The sequence below is a fragment of the Sus scrofa genome, chromosome 2 (assembly GCF_000003025.6).
Source record: "Sus scrofa isolate TJ Tabasco breed Duroc chromosome 2, Sscrofa11.1, whole genome shotgun sequence".
Lineage (NCBI taxonomy): Eukaryota > Metazoa > Chordata > Mammalia > Artiodactyla > Suidae > Sus > Sus scrofa.
This window is the reverse complement of record NC_010444.4, coordinates 32660133-32680602: the sequence shown is the minus strand read 5'-3', so window position 1 is coordinate 32680602 and position 20470 is coordinate 32660133. Positions and strand designations below refer to the sequence as shown.

The 20470-nt window shown below is 41.5% G+C and overlaps 1 protein-coding gene across 6 annotated transcripts in view; it reads right to left on the bottom strand.

Moving 5' to 3' along the window:
- Window positions 1310-20470, bottom strand: part of BDNF (brain derived neurotrophic factor) — a 55626-nt gene continuing 36465 nt past the window's right edge. For 4 of the 6 annotated variants that reach the window (XM_005654684.3, XM_005654686.3, XM_013987278.2 and 1 more), the window contains exon 2: window positions 1310-2618. In XM_005654684.3, coding sequence (XP_005654741.1) covers window positions 1839-2618 — 780 coding nt within the window. In that variant the 3' untranslated portion in view covers window positions 1310-1838. 6 annotated transcript variants of the gene reach the window in all.

Here is a 20470-nt window from a genome sequence, read left to right as displayed (position 1 = left end):
CAAGGTGCCTTCAAGCCTTTGGTGTCCTGGATGGGCAGACACCATCCTGTCCCAAAGTCTTGTCTCTGGACAAGATTTTTCTATTGCTAGTTGTGGTTCATCCAACCTGAGTTTTGGGGGCCTTTTCCTGTTCCCTTCCCCTTTACCAAAAGTTTTCAAAAGACAAAACCCTGGTTTCCTCGAGTCTAATTTCAAAGCAATATGTGTTCACGCAGCAAACATCTCCCGTCTCATCACATCAATTTCACGATCACAATGTGACACACGTGGTTCCAAAAATGCTCCAGGCTAATCCAGCTTTAGGCAAAATTATTCAGGGGTGGAGGATGTAAATCAGCTTGAGCATGGTCCTCCAGCGAGAACCTCTTAGCACAGTTAGATAATGTAGGCACTTAAAGCGCGAGGTCCAAGCAACTTGACACGTGTCATTCCAGAGCCACCCCTGAAGGGTCCTTCAGAGGCCGCCTTTTAGGAGTGTCTCAAGTACCCTTCTCCACCCCCACCTAGACCTCAGCACGGCCACTCAGAAATTCCTCCTGCACCGCCCGGAAATGACATGTCAGCTCCACAAAGCCTCCAGGTGGCTGTTCCGTTTCATTTCACTGGCAGTGTGGACGCCTGCTCTGATCTAGATGTTTCTGAAGGGTCTGTACAGAATCCCACCTTTTGCCTGCAAGACAGTTGTAAGCCTTACCGTGATTTTTTTTTTTCCCAAGCCTAAAATGATTTACCCAAATGTTTACTCCTCATCTAAAAGAATCTTTATTTTTGAGTTATTTTTTCCTCATCTAAAAAGAAGAAAAAAGAAAAGACAAAAAGAAATCATTGTTCTCCACACTTCTATGAGTGCCACACTGTCCACTCATTCACAGCAGTGGGAAAGGAGTTCAGAGCTCGCAACTGGATTCTTTTCACCCTTAAGAGAAAACAAAACAAGGAGGGGACCAGAAGGGGTGGGGGAAAGAACGTGCTCGGAGTAAATGCAGATCTTTGCAACCAAAGAAGCTTCCCCCAACCAAGGCCCAGAGGGTGAGCAGGCGCCTAGGAGGTGCACTTCAATCGTTTGCCTTAGTTTTTATTCACTTTCCAGCCATCTGATTGATACTGCCAACATCTCTGCAACATACAAATGAATCTTTTATCAACCAGAATACAGATGGACGGAATTCTTTCCCCATCCCTACACCCTGTGGAACTAAAGAACAAAACAAAACAAAACAAAACAAACAAACAAAAAAAGAAACACAAAACAAACAAAAATAAACCCCTCCCATCCCCCATCCCCTAAGCCAGTAAAGCGATGACAACAGCACCTTGACATTGTTTTAATTCCAACGCTATCAGAAGTTAAAAGCAGTAAAACAGAGTACCAACAAGAACAAAGATACTTACTGTCTAAAATGTAAACGGAATGTTTTGGTTCAAATTTTTGTTAGGCTTTTTTTTTTTTTCTTTCGCTTTTTTTTTATGTCTGTTTTCTGTAAGAGGACAGTTTGTTATCAATTCACAATTAAAGCAGCATGCAATTTATTAGTAGTATTTTTTAAACTTTTTTTTTCTTTAACGTTTTTCAATTCTTGGCAACGGCAACAAACCACAACATTATCGAGGAATGTAATGCAGACTTTTTTTTTAAAGTTGTGCGCAAAAAATGACTGTTTCCCTCTGGTCATGGAAATGTCCAATAAATAGATTGTAGAACCACTGTACTGTATAAACTTCATTTATACATGCAGTTCATAAAATTATTTTTTTTCTTAACTGAATAATTTACCCTGTTATGTATATATACAAATAGATAATTTTTGTCTCAATATAATCTATACAACATAAAGCCACTATCTTCCCCTCTTAATGGTCAAAGTACATACACAGGAAGTGTCTATCCTTATGAACCGCCAGCCAATTCGCTTTTTGCTATCCATGGTGAGGGCCCGCACATACGACTGGGTAGTTCGGCACTGGGAGTTCCAGTGCCTCTTGTCTATGCCCCTGCAGCCCTCCTTTGTGTACCCCATAGGATTGCACTTGGTCTCGTAGAAGTACTGCTTCAGTTGGCCTTTCGAGACGGGGACTTTTTCGAGGACCGTGACCGTGCCACCCGACATGTCCACTGCCGTCTTTTTATCCGCCGCCGTCACCCACTCGCTAATGCTGTCGCACACGCTCAGCTCCCCGCGGCGGGCGGGGTCCGAGTGGCGCCGGACCCTCATGGACATGTTTGCAGCATCCAGGTAATTTTTGTATTCCTCCAGCAGAAAGAGAAGAGGAGGCTCCAAAGGCACTTGACTGCTGAGCATGACTCGGGACGTATACATGTCCGCGTCCTTATTGTTTTCCTCATTGGGCCGAACTTTCTGGTCCTCGTCCAACAGCTCCTCGATCACGTGTTCAAAAGTGTCCGCCAACGACGACGATGACGACGATGTCAGGCCTCTTGAACCTGCCTTGGGCCCATTCACGCTCTCCAGAGTCCCATGGGTCCGCACACCTGGGTAGGCCAAGCTGCCTTGTCCTCGGACGTTGGCTTCTTTCATGGGGGCAGCCTTCATGCAACCGAAGTATGAAATAACCATAGTAAGGAAAAGGATGGTCATCACTCTTCTCACCTGGTGGAACTGTAGGGAGAAAGCAGAAACAGGACACAAGACTGTTTAGGGCTTGCTTGCTTGCTTTCCCAAGGGGACGAGGCAGCCCTCTGACTGCAGTTCCAGGCCATTCTGCAGGGTCAAGGTTTCTGACGCATTGGTGAGAAACTCCAGCTGCACCAGACACAGGTTAATGTCAGTAGTGTGCTAGATGGGCTTTAACATAAACCAGAGACGTGCAGCCTTGGCCCCAAGCTCTAGCGTATAAGCCCGAGATCAGATGGCTCCTGAGCAAGTGGAAAAAAAAACTGCGGCTTCAACTTTGCCTCCTTCCGCCCACTTGAGCAGCTTTGTAAGTTTAATTTTTAATGCTCTCTGCTCAGGCTGTCACAGGAAACGCAACATCAGAAATGTTACCAAGCATCAAGGGTAATAGTAATTCTTCAAGTCGGCAACATGGCCCAATGGCAGGTACGTGTGGAGGGAACAGCGGTGGCCTGTGGGGTCTGAAGTGGGCCTTTCTAGCTACAGGCTATCTAGGTGTGAACAGTACAATAAAACAGAAGTCAGGGAGTTGCATGGTGCCTTCCCATTGACCTTTTTTCCTCCCAGAGAGACACTCTATTGCAACAAAGGAGAAAGATGATTTCATTAAGCATCCTGGTTTGTCAGTAAGGAAACCAAAGGCCATGGAGGACTTGCCTCCTGTCATGAAGAAAGTTCCTGTTAGGATCAGGGCTCCCAATTCCAGCTCCAGTGTTTTTTCTACTACACCTGGGTGGTTATCGTGACAGTAAGTTTTGCTTATTTCCAAACAGAAATCATTTTCCACACGTTGGTTTTAATGATGTGTCCATGCCTGGGGCTGATACCATGAAAGCAACGTGTTTGCTTAAGAAAGAATTGGAGAGGACAGCATCAAAAACCTGGGGAGGCAATTTCAAATGCCTGCCATATGGGCATTGGTGGTTAACTCCACTAACTCTAGGCCTCTTGGCCCTGGCTCAAACACAAACCCATCTAGGAGAGCTCTGCCTCTCTTTTTATTGGACTGTGACCTGTGTGCACGTGTGTGTGGGCTCTGCGTTGATCGTACCTTGAAAAAGCTGAATGGCACTGTGCACATTTTGGTACAGGCAGCTGGCGCTTCTTTCTGGGCTTTTGAAGTTTTCTGGGAAGTCCCTTAACAGCACACCACAAAATTAATCTTCTCCTGTTTGCCAGAGGGAATCTCTACACTAAATTTGGCTCTTTGTCTACAAGCATGCTGTGGGAAGCCAATTCGAAGGAATGAACAGGAAAGATGAAAACATACCTACAGACCCACACAAGGTTACTGCTGGATGGTGAAGGACTTCAGAAGCACTTACCTGAGGCATCACGTCCCTGAGGAGTAAAGGGGAGCATTCCCTGCCCCAACACTAACTTTATTCCTACCGCTCAGTCCTAGGCAAGGACTAAACAAAAAACCACGTGCGTGCCAGAGCTGTTATGCTGTACCAACCAGCAGGAAAGGGGACTGTCTTCCTGTCCACGAAGTGTCACCCGCCAGGAAGGGAACCTACCTGCAGTCAGGAGGTCTTACTGCAGAAAGGGCTGAAACTCTGGGAGCAAGACCCCCGTTTTCCTCTCCACTTTTATCAGAGATCACATTTTCTCCCACTACGGGACTTGATTACTGCCCCCAAACACCAGCCAATTTCCTTCTGGATTCACGCTTACTTGGCACAAACAGCAAGCATGTGCAGAACTGCTTGGAGCATACAGTCTGAGATGAGGAAGGTTTGAGATGAGGAAGCGCACGCTGGTGTGAATAAAACAGATATAACACAGATATCCATTCTGCCAACACCTGAACTTTTGCGAAGGGTTTGGATTCTTCACCATCAAAGAAATGGATCCTCCAAGGATGTTTCTCTTCCTGGCAGGCAGTATTTACACCACTGACAGAAAACCCTTTCTCCTAGTGTTTCCCGTCCAAATTAAAACAACCCAAGGGGCACCTCAAATGCAAGTCGGTGAAAAGCAGCAAATTTAGAATATTTTACTCTAGGATTTTACATCATGCTGGTAAGAGAGTTGCTGTGATCAGCTATCTTTTAATATCACATTTCATGAAATCTATGATACCATCCTTATAAAGCACACCATTTTATGCACCACTAAGATTTTTTAAAATGCAGCCTGTTAAACTATTGCTTTCTTTAATCACTTAGAACTGGAAAGAATTCTTTTAGACTTATTTGAACATATTTTTTCAGATGTAACTTTTGTGCACGTGTAAAAAAGAAAATTAAGCAAAGAAAATTGGTTAAGGCAATGACAACTGTGATGTAACTGTCTAGCCAATGACAATAAAATAACATCATTTTAAGATGTTCCAGATACAAGTCAATTTCAGAAATGTTAAAAAAAAAAGAGTAAGAAAACATGCACCTTAGAATCAATGAAACAGAGTAAGTTTAGCACGTATTTACTAAGTGCCCACACTCACCATTTAAAATGGCCCAAGGTACTGAGGCATCTTAATCTACAGAGCTGGAAAATTGTTTTATTATCACTATGATAGTAATGAGTCTTTTAATGATACTTTGGTCTATCCTTGGCTTGAGGAAGGTGACCCTTTAAAGTTACTGCCTTCATTTATCTTTTTATTAATAAGCTTCTGGTTATAAATGTAGTATGTTATATATCATTTTCTCATCAGCTCCACAAGCAAATATTTCAGAGGAACAAGTGGCATCTGAGTAAATATTACTTGGCTTTCATCCTGAAGCCCAAACATGGGCATCCCTCAGAGCAGAAGATCTGCAGACACATTAATTACCTACCTGGTAATAAAGCCCAACCTCTATTCCAAATCCTGCCCCCCCCCACACACCTCCCAGCCTACAATGCTAATTACCTACTTACTCCTAAGGCCAATACTTCCTGTTGGAACAATGTTACTTCCTAACCTTGCTGATTCTGACAATGGTTTCTTGATACTTTGGACCACCCAGGCTGCAGGCTAGAAATCTGGGAATCAAGTTTTGACAAAACATTTCCTAGAGAGCCCTCAAGTTCAGTCAGTGAAGAAGCCCCACTTGTTTTTCCTTTAAAAGATCTCTCCTGACCCCCCTGTTCCTCCATCCCACTGCCACTGTCTTGGTTCAGCTCTCACCACCTCATTTTGACTCTAATCATGTCCCAATATATATGACATCCTTTCTGCTCCATTTAACTGATGATCACTGCCTGACAGCTCTCATTTTATCATGCTCTAACACAAAGACTTGCATGGACTCTTTTATCCCACCAGGTCAAATATAACCCCTTTTGATAATTCAGCAGCCCCCAAAATCTGGCATCATCCCACACAGCTAACTTTCTCATGTTATTCAGGGCTTCATCTCCTCTGTTCTGATAAGGCCAGAGTCCTTAGAGCCCCTTTTATATATTATTGACTGGAAGTGACTCATTCCTTTCTTCTGGCAAATTCTTTTTTTCTTCTCTAAATCTTGCTTTTCCTTCATGACCCAGTTTAAGCATCCCATCATCTATGCCACCTTCTCCAGTTCTCCCAACACACACTGCTCTCCTCTTCCTCTAAAATTCCACACGACATCTCATTTAGTACTTCACTGCCTACTCACTTGTTAATGGATAACAGTGTTTGTTAATTATGGTCAGTTTTCAGTTGAATGATAAGCTCCCTGGACCATGTGTGATTCCCCTATAATGTTCAACACAGAATAATGTAGTGGTACTCAGTCCGAAACTTAGTGAAGGCTTTATTAAACGGTTAGCACAGTTCTAACATCATTTTTCATAGGAAGCCTTTCCATATGGACAGCACCAGTAAACTCACTGAAATTATTAGGCCAAGTACAAGCTGTGCAAAACCCAAATTATAAGCTCTATAGTATGTGGTAGATAGCAGTTATCAGCCATGAGGAATCTCTTGAGCTTCTCTAATAGGATAAAGCTTTACTTGAATAATCATTTTTAAAAAGCGAATAACACTGTAACATACTAACTGCCCCTACTACTTTCTGTGTAGTTCTGTTTCTAATAGAAGACTTGGAAAGAGGGCAGTAGTAATAATTATAGCAAAATTTGGAACATTCAAGTCTTTTGCTGTCCTTTTTTTTCTATTTACCTCTTTAATGAGTAATTTTATATACTGTATTAGGAAATCACAAAAAGTTAAGTAAGCAATTCTGTGACAATTCTTAGTTCTTCAGATGAGTCTTTATTACACAAGAGATAAAGAGGCTGTGCAAAATTGCTATGTAGACTGTTAGTTTATATATCTGTTTATACATAATAAAATTCACTGCTAATTCTGCTCCATGCCTTACAACAGTCAATTCAACCACATCTATAAAATGCTAGGAGGGTTGGTTTGTTTTTGTTGTTGTTTTTGTTTTGCCTCATTCTTGAGAAATTACACATAGTGCATAGGGCTAAAACAAAAAATAAATGAATAGAAATAGGCTTTACTTTTAAGCATGACTCAAAAGTCTTTAACATTCAACCAGATGAAAAGCCATGACAGCATGCTATGGTAATGACTTATATTTGTCTAAAAGATGACAGAACATTCACAAGCATCATCTAATTTGATTGTCATTAGGACAGGTATTATCTGGAGGAGACAGACACTATCCAGAGGAGACAATTACTGTTCAGAGAGGTTAAGTAACCTATCAGATATCACAAAGCCCAACTGTCCAAGTTCTTACCTTCAAGACATTTAAATTTTTTAAATTTATTTATTTATTTATTTTTTGTCTTTTTGCCATTTCTTGGGCCGCTCCTGTGGCATATAGAGGTTCCCAGGCTAGGGGTCCAGTCGGAGCTGTAGCCACCGGCCTACTCCAGAGCCACAGCAATGCGGGATCCGAGTCATGTCTGTGACCTACACCACAGCTCACGGCAACGCCGGATCCTTAACCCACTGAGCAAGGGCAGGGATCGAACCCGCAACCTCACGGTTCCTAGTAGGATTCATTAACCACTGTGCCACGACGGGAACTCCTAAATTTTTAAAATTTAAATATTTAATGGCAGGGAGGAGAGAAGCTATGCTAGGAAAGATGATCAAAGAAGGAGCTTATAGCATGTAAACACAGTTTTCTGCAGTTCTGGGTATCTTGGAGCCCAGCTTTCTAAAGGCAGCACCATTAAAATAATACTTTGATTTTCAAGTCCCTTCAACTTTAAGGCTTGATTACTTCAGTAGATGGAATTTCAGACAGCTCAGTCTTCCTCTAAAAGAAAGCTCTGCAAAAATTTAGGCATATTAGAGCCAAGTTTCCATGGCCAAAGCTAAGAAGGGGAACCAAACAATATGGATAATTAGGGCATACAGAGGAAAAACATAAAACTTGGCTTGTTCCCAACCCTTCTAGGGTTTGTCTATGAGTATGTAAAGAAAACACAACTTAAAAAATTCAGTTGCTCGTGTTTAGACAGTCCTATAAGCAAGTAGGATATTGGTAATGTTGACAAGGTTATCAATTAATATTTAATTCCTAATATACATGATGCAAATCTATTAAGAGGCAACCTTCACTAAATCTTGCAAGTCAATATAAATAATCTTTAATCTGTATCCAGTTTCACTACATGTGTAGATTAACCTTTCTTTGGTTTGTACGTTCATCAGACATGGGACCTAGTTTCAAGTCTTATACTCTAGGAGGAAAGTAGGTCATATATGTAAAGTAACTAAAACATAAAGGTAGAAACAACCCAGGAAAGTATACATAAAATTCTATAAAGAGAAAGAGGTTACTTCTAGTTAGAGAATGAGGGATGCTTTGTGAAGAAGATTGCAAAGGATAGAGAGACTTTAAATGTATCCAGAAAAGACACCAGTGGGTGGGTGGCCGCTTGAGTAAAGGCACGGAAGAGTTCTGGAATGGTGAAAAATAAGAGTGGATGATTGTCCACTCTTATTTTTGGTTTTGGAAGGCTCTGAGGGGGATGCTAAAGGGTTTTGCCATACAGGCACAGAAGAACAAGTTTCTGAGCAGGAAGAATGCTTCAAGAAGCCCAGTTTATCACCATGTGTAAGAGAACCTGAAAGAATGATACAATGGAGGAGATGAGTCAATTCACTGACTTTGTTCTTAGTGGCTACTGAGCTTTGAAAATGAATATTAAGAAGTGACAAGTGTGGAGTTAGGGTTAAGGACCTGGACATGTCTTTTAACTTAATCTATGTATGGATGAATACATATATTTATTTTTAGGCTTAATTAAGTTGCCAAAAGCAAAGGGGTTAGAGAGAAGTCTGTAGAGCTGGGTGCTAACCATGAGCCATGTCTGGCTTGGCTGAAGGAGCAGAATGGAGGGAGATGGCGGGAAGGCGGGACGTTCTCGTTCTAATTATGATGACAGGGAACTTGGATTCCACTGCTCAGCACTTTTAATTCAAAGAGTTCCAAACACTTGGCAAATATTAATTAAGACTCATAGGACTCTAGAGGTACAGGTAACTATAATTATCCCCATTTCGTTCAGGAGGAAAGGGGACCAGAGTTTTTAATCAACTCATCCACTCACTGTGCTTCCCCAGATGGAATGAGGTCAGAGCCTCAGATTCCTAAGAAAAACTAAGCATTCACCAACAGGGACTAGTTTCTTCCATCCCTCTGCATTATTTCTGTATTGTTTCCCCATTAGGTATATATTGCTTAGCCAAGAAAGCTTAAAACAAAAACAGAACACCTCACATTCCTCAAAGAAAATAATGGGTTTTATTTGGAACCCACAAATAAAATGGGGGGAAAGCTCATGATCATTACAGATGCTCATCTACTTACCTGAATGACCAATCAATTGAAAGCAATAAATATTTCAGTAAATGATAATCTGATAATGCCTATGTCCCAAAGCTTTGAAGGAAGTTCCTTTAAAAATGTAATTTTTAACCATAATGTCCAAGAGTATGATTATACTTCCTATAAAGCACAGTCCTTCATACTATTCTCTGTTCCCCAGGTATGTCCATGGTATTGAGTAATATGTGGAGACATTACTTAGCCTCAGTAAGAGTCCCAGAGAAATTGCTGGTTCTTAATACCAACCTGGAGTGATACCTACATGCAAGTACCATGGGGGGCAGGGGAGTGTATTTCCTTAAATCATAAACTTGATAGATAAATGCACATACATCTTTGATAGAAACCACTAAAGCTCTAGCCCTTTATTAATGCCTTCTCTACGCCTCACTCCATTTATGAAGAAAGATTTTTTGTATTGTTTGGAGACCTACCTTACCCAGGAGTAAAACTAGACCACATTCTCCTAGGATAGGGACTGGGCAGTCTCTGAATTACCACAATTTGTATAGTACCTTGCACAAACTAGGTTCCCACACACGCTACATGACTCAGGTCCCTTTGTGCTGGTAATATCTGCATGGTATTTGGGGAGATGCAACTCAAGTGAGAGCATTAAGTCTTAAAGTGAGCTGTAATGATGGAGAGAATCTTGGATAAGAGAAAATGACTGGCACAAGGACCAGGTCTGGAAAGAGAACGCTCCACCTGTCATTCCAACCCCAGGTATATCTGCCACCATGCAAAGGTTTCTAAGTGCTCCCATCACTACTGCCCTAGGAAACTACTGTTATGCTGTAACTCAGGGCCACCCAGAGCTGGCAGTCTCATCCATACTCTGCCCTCTTACTTTACCTCCCCTGCACAAAGCAGTACGTCCCGTACTGCCCCAACAGTGTACATCTCTGGCCCACAATCAAGAAGTCTCAAGCACAAATACCATATGATGTCGCTTATATCTGGAATCTAATATACAGCACAAATGAACCTTTCCACAGAAAAGAAAATCATGGACATGGAGAACAGACTTGTGGCTGCCAAGGGGGAGGGGGAGGGAGTAGGGTGGATTAGGAGCTTGGGGTTAATAGATGCAAACTATTGCCTTTGGAATGGATAAGCAATGAGATCCTGCTGTATAGCACTGGGAACTATATCTAGTCACTTATGATGGAGCATGATAATGTGAGAAAAAAGAATGTACACATGTATGTGTAACTGGGTCACCTTGCTGTAAAGCAGAAAATTGACAGAACCCTAAACAAGTTATAATGGAAAAAATAAAAATCATTATTAAAAAAAGTCTCAAGCATACGCAAGTCACTTGCACATCAAATGAATAGACTGTCTAAAAATGCTTTTTAAATTATTATTATTTTTTTTGTCTTTTGTATTTTTAGGGCCGCGCCTGTGGCATAAGGAGGTTCCCAGGCTAGGGGTTGAATCGGAGCTACAGCTGCCAGCCTATGCCACAGCCACAGCAATGCCAGATCTGAGCCACGTCTGTGACCTACACCACAGCTCACGGCGACGCCAGATCCTTAACCCACTGAGCGAGGCCAGGGATCGAACCTGCAACCTTGTGGTTCCTACTTGGATTTGTTTCCACTGCGCCACAACGGGAACTCCTTAAATTATTTTTTGAACTATCACTTTTTGGATCACAAGGACCAAATGGCAGTTAACATTCAATTAAAGAATTGAATGTTAATTAGCAGTCTTTAATTAACATTCTGTTTCCTCTAGAATTTCGGGTAGAATTTGTCATAATGAACTGAAGTTCATTTTAAACAATATTCCAACTATTAAGTTGCCAAAAGCAAAGTATTATTTATCAAATTCCCATATACGGTAGACAGTAACATTAATTAAAAAGATACTGTCGGGAGTTCCCGTCGTGGCGCAGAGTTAACGAATCTGACTAGGAACCATGAGGTTGCAGGTTCGATCCCTGGCCTTGCTCAGTGCGTTAAGGATCCGGTGTAGGTCGCAGACGCAGCTCAGATCCCGTGTTGCTGTGGCTCTGGTGTAGGCTGGTGGCTACAGGTCCGATTAGACCCCTAGCCTGGGAACCTCCATATGCCATGGGTGCAGCCCTAGAAAAGGCTAAAAGACAAAAGATACTGTCTACTTGGTTCTGTGTGCCAGTGACCCACTGTGTAAGGGAGGATGTGAAAAAATTATTGGGTATCTATCACATTTACCGATAGGTGTTGATCTCAATATGCGAAATTGTGGGGGAAATTTTCCAATAAAGGGAAAATGACTCTAGAAATAGTAAATAAGGAGATACAAATATCATTGTAACACAGGCATTTAAGTTATATTGAAACATATAGACTTTGAATTTGCAGAAAACTTCTAAGTACAAAATTCATTTTATGCAACCTAAAGTGTCAAAGTTCAGATAATTTTTTGAGCATTATAGTTATAAATTAAGTGTATTACTGGGATTCAAATCTGTGATTAAGAATGCAATAACAGAAGGAGACATTTGTGGGGCCTGAAATAAGTTTTAGGAAATGTTGGTATGGGATAAAGTTCCATGGGCTGAAATTAAATGAAGCCTTGGTTCTCAAAGTCTGACCCCCTTGGGCCAGGAGCATTAACATCATCATCTGGGAGCTAATAAACACAGAATTTCAGCTTCCTCTCTTCCATCCCATCCACCCATCCACTAAATCAGAATTACATAATATACTAAATAAAGATGAGAAGCACTAGGCTGAGTGATAAAAAGAATGGTACTTAAGACATAGAAATGAAAGGGTTAACGTCAACGTACACACTGTGGTACATTCTGCGCCTAGACCACACACTTCCTGTCCTCTTTCCTCCTTGATTCAACTTGTCTTACTGGGACATTTATTATGTGGAAAATATTTTTGCTTTTGTAATGTTCGGTAAAATCTGAGTTCCCTTTATGTCAACTGGCTTCTCCACTATTGTGTTTATACCATAAAGTACAGGATACCTATAAATGTGACAGGCTGAATGAGAATTTATAGAGTACTACTGATCTAAATCTGGACTTCCACTCAATCACTAATTTTTATCTCAATGCTACAAGGCAAGTGCAAGCATTACAACCCTAACATGCACTCACTCAATCAGAATGATACTGGAAACGATGCAACCAGGCACAAGAGAATGACTTTCAGCCAGATCCTTCTGGCTGATCCTTCTGAGTTCTTTCTGTCCAGACATGGTGAAACACAGAGGCAGAAAGAACTGATTCACCCACCCAGTGATTTCTTATTTCTAGGCTTGTCCTAAAACTAACAGGTCCAGCTATCTCCTACCATGTACTGTGAAATTAAAACAAAAAACTCATAAAATAAAACAACAGCTGCAGCGGCAAACAACAAAACCCTAAAAGTATATTAGTGTAGCTATCAAGCATCATAATCCCTCCTCCAACTCAAATCGATCTCACTTCAATTAGGTACCCAGCAAAGCAGCAACCCAATTTCTCAGTTGGGTTCCAACATTTGGGATCATTTGCCTCAAGACCAAAGCACCCCAAATGATAATAAAGTTATTAATTTATTTAATGATAATAAAGTTATTATCAAATAATAGATTTCCAAAGAAAATTTAAAAAATTTTTGAGTTGAACAACTAGAGACTGGTCCAGACTTTACAAAGCACTGCAAGATGGCTAGTTTCCAAACCCCAAGAAGTCACCAAGTTCACCGGTACAAATGCAGATGACTCACACCAGGAACCCTGATATCACTTGCTATTAAATTGTTGGCAAGTGGGTGGGGCTGAGATGCCACAGAACCCTATTTTCCCAGGCAGTATCCCAAGAGTTACTGGGTTCCACCTTGAGTCCCACACAGTAGATGTCTCAACACAGCTCAGAAACTGCCTCTCCAAATTATAAACGAGGCACACCTCCTAGCAGGGGAGGTTGTGAAAGCACAGCACAACACTGTCTGGATCCAGGATGAGCATGCTCTATCTAAAAAAAAAAAAAAAGGAGGCGTTCCTATCATGGCTCATTGATTAATGAACCCTACTAGGATCCATGAGGATTCGGATTTGTTCCCTGGCCTTGCTCAGTAGGTTAAGGATCTGGCGTTGCTGTGACCTGTGGTGTAGGTCACAGATGCAGCTCAGATCTGGCATTGCTGTGGCTGTGGTGTATGCTGGCAGCTATAGCTCTGATTGGACCCCTAGCCTGGGAACCTCCGCATACCACAGGTGTGGCCCTAAAAAGACAATAATAATAATAATAATAATAATAATAATGATGATGATGATAATGATAATGATAATAATGATAATAAAATAAAAAATTTTTAAAAAAGCAAAGCTGACACAACTGCATTGTTTGTCCCTAAGGGGAGAACATGCAGTAACTCAAGTCAGAGGATGAAGAAAATCCCCCTTTAAGCAAAGCAGTTTGGTATAATGGAGATTGGGAACATGCCAGAACAATTACAATAAAAAAAGGTGGGGGGGGGGAGTTAAGACCCATCTGTCCTATTTCAGTCTCTTTCTTCAGAACTGGCAACTTCAAATCGACAGGTTGCTGTCAGGGTGCTGCTGGACATTTTGAATTCCAGCTAGGAGATCCTATGAGAATTTGGACAGCTGTGAGTCAACACCCCCTAGACACCATCGCCACACAAACACACTCTTAATGGACCCCAACCCTGTGGCAAAGGCATGCCCTTCTCAGTTTTTCCACAGATGGTGCTCCTGAAAGTTTCCAAAGCTCGTGCATGCCTGTGGTTAATTAGTTATCTGAGCAATTTCCATTATAGAAAGGATATCTGTACATAATGAGACCCATCATAGGTCCAAACTGGAAGGCTTCAACGCCATCAAGTCTCAAGGGGGTAAAAAGAGAATGGGATGGATACTTCTCTCTAGATTAGTCCCTGTCTTTAGGAGTATACAGAATGTGAACTTTAAAAAAAAAGAGGGTGGGGAAAGAATCCAGACAGATAAGTTGCCTCTAAAATCAAAAGAATAGCATTCCTTTAAAGGCTTCTACCAAGAAATCCTAGGGGAAAGATAAGATTAGCAAGAGGAGGCTGGCAGTTCTCTTGTCACTCACCTTTACGAGACCATTTTCAGAATCAGTTTGCTAAATTCCACTGAAGCACAAATGCACACAGCACAGCCCTTCTTCTGGATGCACAGTCACACCACACAGAAGCATGTGGGTAGAGGCCAAAACATGTGTGGACACGCAACCCTTTCTATAGCAAGGCAGTGTTTCTGCGCATTCACGAGGATTAGCCTCCTGCACACAAGGAGAAAACTGGTGGTTCCACACATCGAGTTGTCCTTCGGGTTATTTGTGCATCCAGCTCTATAATTTCTTTTAATTGCTCGCTGGAAAGCCCAGGAAAGTGCTCATTATTTGTAGCTTAATGCAGGAGCAAAAATAATTGAATGCATTCCCCCGCCCAATCCTTGCCCTGCCCCAGCCCCCAACCCCTCTAAGAGTCACTGCTCATCTGAAGAGCACGAGGAAGCCAGTTTCTGGGCCCTGTATATAATGAGCCATGTGGACCCTATTTCCAGAGGCTGGCTGTGCTCCAGCGCTACCATAAAATACAAGGAAAATATTAACATCTCAGATGACAAAAGACCCATATGGCTGGTCACAAAACATCCACATCATAGATAATGTACCTATGGAAACATTCAATTCTGTGGTTCCATGAGTATCAGAACTGTGAGAACATCTGTTTGTCTCCATCCCTTTTCATTAACCATTGATTCCTACAGAAGTCAAGCAAATTCAAACACCAATATATTTAACCTAGGCAATGGGATGAGGGCTCTGTTTCTACCTAGTGCCATGAATAAATACAGTAGTGATGTTTATGGGTTGGGACTTGAAGAAGACGCTCTAGGGAGCTGGATAAATAAGGAATATCAGACTGTGTATTAAAAAATGATTTAAAATAATAGCTAACATGTATTAACTATGAGGTAAATAGTCTAATTATTGATGGTTTACAACTGAGAAAACTGAGGCTCAGAAAGATTCTGTAAACTGCCTAAGACCATATGCCTGGCATGTGGTGGAAATGGAATTTGAACCTGGGCTGGCTTGCATGCTTTTTTCCATATGGAGTCAGATGTGGATGTGTGTCTTATATTTTGAGGGAGGTTTATTTGGCAGAGACATCCCACATACCTTAGGCACCAATTTCTTATTTATTTAAGCAAAGCTCCATATGACCATTCCTGGTAAGTCGTTTGTTTACTCACTAATTCCACAGAGGCTGACTATAATCCCAATGTTTCTTCTTTACTAGCTTCTTCCCAATATTGAATTATTCCCTCAAGATACCAAGCCTACATGCATACTTAATAGGGCAGAGTGTCAAAACCATGCATGAAGGTCATTTGTTTGAAATGGCAGAACATTTTGGAACCAGAACCACATGCTTTTCAGACCACAAACCGCAACCACCAAATACACCTGTGTCAATGTCACTTGAGGAAGAATATTATCAAGACCCAAGTGCCAAAGTGCCTTTAAATACATGTGACATAAAAATCTCTCTTTTTAGTACCTCAACCTAATCTTCTCCAAGTCTGGAGCTCTGGTACCTGCACGTCTGACCCATGTGACTTGCCCTGTTGCTCAAGAATAGAGCTGAGGGGCTGAGATGGAAGTGAAAAGGAAAATATGGCAAGACAGCCTCTAGTTTATTCTTGGCAAGCAGTTCAGATTCCTCGTTAGGCCCACAAAGACAGGAGGGCAGATGGTCCAGCACGGACAGAACAGTGGACTCTCAGACTGTGCAAATAAGAGTGACTGCATCAAAAAGCCAAAGGAATACAAGGGAAGCAGCAGGGACCTCACTAGAGTTCCCTACCAATGAACTGATACCTCAGCATGAATGACAATGGCAAAATGGACCCCACAGCTATACCAACTTGATGCAGAACATACACCTGGGATGACATCCTGAATGTGTGTGGCAGGTTAGATTATGGTATAAAAGACAGTACACCTTGCTTCTGGCCATAGTCAGCCCTCAGAAGAGAGCAGACTTCTAGAGAAGCAGCTGCAAGGAGCCTGAGAACCAAACTGGAAATGCCTGTTGTGAAGCCTTCACAGGTATTAAGAACATGTGTATTTGCATCTGTCAGTGGTGTGTCAGCTGGCTTCCAGCGGTCCACCCTCATGGCCCAGGAATTATTTCCTGTTTCTTGTTACAGGCCAGGTACAGTCATCAATGCAATTGCTCAAGGGCAACTAGTCTGTATAAGGGAAGAAGGAGTGGCTTTTCCCTTTAAAGTGACCCCGTCAAATATTCCATGAAAAAGAAAGTTTGTTTAGACTGAATAAACATTCTGCCAGACTCATTTAACATAGTTTTCTATGCAGTGGAACTAAAGAGATTTTTTAAGAAAAGTTAAGACTGAGCTTCAATCTTATGAGTAAGAATGGCAAAGAGTTGTGCTCGTCACCGTGTGGAGACATTATCTAGACTATGAAGGTTATATTTTACAGGATGGCCTCTATGTACCACAAAGAAACTACTGGACAACCTTAGGGAGAAGTCTAGCAATATTGTGACATTGTATCCTGGTAGTTTTAACTTATCTTATAAAGCACTAATTATTTAATTACAAATCTTGGGGGAACTGCAAAATTATTTCTCAAAAAGAGTGTCCCCTTGAGTATGAAAGTTCCAAGCTTAGCAAGACTTCCCCAGAAATAAGGTTAACAGCTGGGAAACAAGCATTGAAAGCCTAGTACACCGTGTGCTGTGGTGGAACAATTTCTTTTGCTGCTCAAGTAAACACCGTTGTGCTCTTTAGGCCCAGTATTGCTAGTTGGGTGAATAATGAATGCATGCTCAACTTTCCACTGCTGGAGATTCTGCAAGTGGCAACGTGGGTCCATGCCATGTGTGTCACTAGAGCTGGCGTAAGCCCACAGCCATAGTGAGGCATTATTTCCATTGGAACCGATACCTGCACTAGCTCTTGGAACTGGGCAGTATTCCCACAGCAACCAGGGGCCAGGTGAGAGACTGAGACCTCATTTAGAAGTTCACCTCCCATTTTTCATCTTTTAGACTGGCATGCACTCTGTTGGTGATGCTATAGAGAAACAGGCATTCTGATTTATGATGGTGGAAGTACAGACAGTTCAAGACCATGTTGCACAACAATAAGATTAATATTTCTCAAATTATAAATGAATTTTCCTGCTGATCCAGTCATCCCACTTCTGAGATAAATGTATAGTAATCAGTAAGTGCATAGGTACAAAATGATGTATATATAAGGCTATTAATTGCTATAAGGCATAGAATAGCCAAAGGACTAGAAGTAGCCCAATTTTTAGCTAAAAGAAAGTAAACTATAGTGCATATTTACAATGAATTCGTGCAACTATAAGGAACAAGTTGGCTTCCACAGACTGAAGTGGAAACCTCTCTGAAATATCCAACTAAGTGACAAAAGAAAGATACAGATCAGCATATGTATAATATACATATTATTTTTCGTTTTTAAAATGGCAGAATATAATATTCACATTTACTTGCATTCCCACAAAACACAGTACAAAGGATTCACATGAGACTAATACAAAGGACCACCCACAGATCGTACGTGTTAGGTGGGGAAACGGACGGGCATGGCACAGGTGGGCAAAACTTCTCAATGGAGACTTTTTAATACCCTTTTGACTTTTGAACCATGTAAATAAATTATTTTAAAAACTAAATTTAAAAAAACCAATTAAAAAAAGGTTTAACCTAGGGGCTTCACTTTTGGCACCAATGAATCTCCCACTGTGCTCTCTCTCCCACTCAAGAGATTTACACCAGTACTGGGTCTTGGTGGGGACTAAAATCAAAAGTGTGGGGGTTATCATCAATTTCTGAGACATTTCCCTGGAAGAAACCATTGCAAGGTGAGGCAGTTGGATATACAGCACAGTCTCTGGGGCTGGGGACTAAGGACCTGAGATCTGGTCCTGCCTGTCCCACTTGCTATTATTAAACTGACCCTATGGAATGGCTGATAATTGGCCCTTTTCTACCAACAAATTGGGTGAACTCATGGGTGACCTCCATGGGTGAGCCAGTTCAAGAACTCTGCTGCCTCGCTCTTTGACAAGAGGAGGGTTAGAGTCCTCACCCTGCCTGGCACAGCATCCTGCTGAAGGTCATCAACCCATGGAAGAGGGCTCTATAAACTGTTAAAGGGCAACCTTACAAACAACCAACACCAAGCTGAGGAGTGACTGTGGCCAAACCTAGCAGAAGAACAAGATCCAGTCCCCCAAATCTCTGAGACACTTAGATGGTGGGGAGGAAAGAAAACTTCCAAAAGATGGAATCTAAATGTAAAGAGAACACAAGAGCAGGCTGACCAAGGATGACTCTGAACAGGAAGACACATGGTTAAATGATAGCATCTGCAGTTGAATACACTGGAAATTCCAGAAGCCTAACAAGGAAATTCGCAAGACACAAATGGAGCGAACTTAAAGGACAGAGACTTGAACACAGATGCAAGATCAATGTCAAATGAATGATCCAGAAGGATGGACCATATCCTTGTGATCAGGGTAGTTTTGGAGCCAAGTGCCTGTCACCCACAGGTAGGCCCGCAACTTTCCTCCAAAATCAGATGTGAACACCAAACACCTTTGAAAAAGCTCCCTAGACACTTTTACCCCCAATTGAGAAGCAGAATGAGAAACCACTCTTTTAAAAGGCAAAAAAGAAAAAGAAATTTCTCATCTCCATATGTAAAGTCATCTGGAAAGCAGATCTCCCATTAAATGGATGGTCAAAGTTGTACCGTGATGCTAAAGTCATCATGAAAACTCAAACTCCTCACTTTCCTGAGGTGAAACATTCCAAGAGGTAGGAAATAACCTCAAGAGGAAGTTCACTGGTGGTACCTACCTTGGTATTGCTATCTAGATACCTGGTCTAGAAACCAGAAGGCTCTTTGGAACTCTGAAGAAAGAAGAGAGCAAAGAAATCCTTCCTACTTTGACTAAGGAAGGTTCTTGTCAAGGTTCTTGTTCCAGTTGGGTATAAGAGGTCTAAATGGTACAATGCATCCTGAGACCACCACTTAATGACTTAGATGGACCTTGCTGAGAAATTCCCAGGCCACTCTGGGTCAAATGCAATGTCCTAACACCTTCGGCTACAATGGTTCACAATGGACCATGTTTCCTTACAGAAATCTCTCTAGGAGGCCTACTGTCCTATACTATTCTGAGTCAGGGTCTCCTCTTGCACAACAGGGTTAAACTACCTCTGATTAAGAATGAAAATGTGTTCAAGTTTAGTTTTAAGGATTCATTTATTCGTTTAGCACAGGTTATTAAGAACTTAACAAGTTTAGATGTACTTTGCTTTAGGAAAATCATTTTCAAGGATGCTTCACGTAAAGCGGGAATAATCAACTTGGTGACTGAAACCCGAGTTTAAATTCTTACCACTTTCAAATATAACAAGAAAATCAATTATGGAGGTGGGAGCACTCCCAGTTAATTGTCAATAGCTTTCAAAAGAAGTGTATCTCCAAAGATACACAGATGGCCAACAGGCACTGAAAAATGCACAACATCACTCATCTGCATCAGAGAAATGCAAATCAAAATCCCACACCAGTCAGAATGGCCATCAATAACAAGTCAACAAATAACAAATGCTGGAGAGGGTGTGGAGAAAAGGGTACCTTCCTACACTGTTGGTGGGAATGTAAATTGGTACAACCACTTTGGAAAACAGTATGGAGGTACCTCAGAAAACTAAATACAGCACTACCATATGACCCAGCAATCCCACTCCTGGGCATATACCCAGAAAAAACTTTCAATCAAAAACATACATGCACCCATATGTTCACTGCAGCACTATTCACAAGAGCCAAGACATGGAAACAACCCAAATGTCCACTGACAGATGAATGGATTAAGAAGATGTGGTATATATATACAATGGAATAACATTCAGCCATTAAAAAAAACAACAAAATAATGTTTTTACAGCAACATGAATGGAACTACAACTCTCATACTAAGTGAAG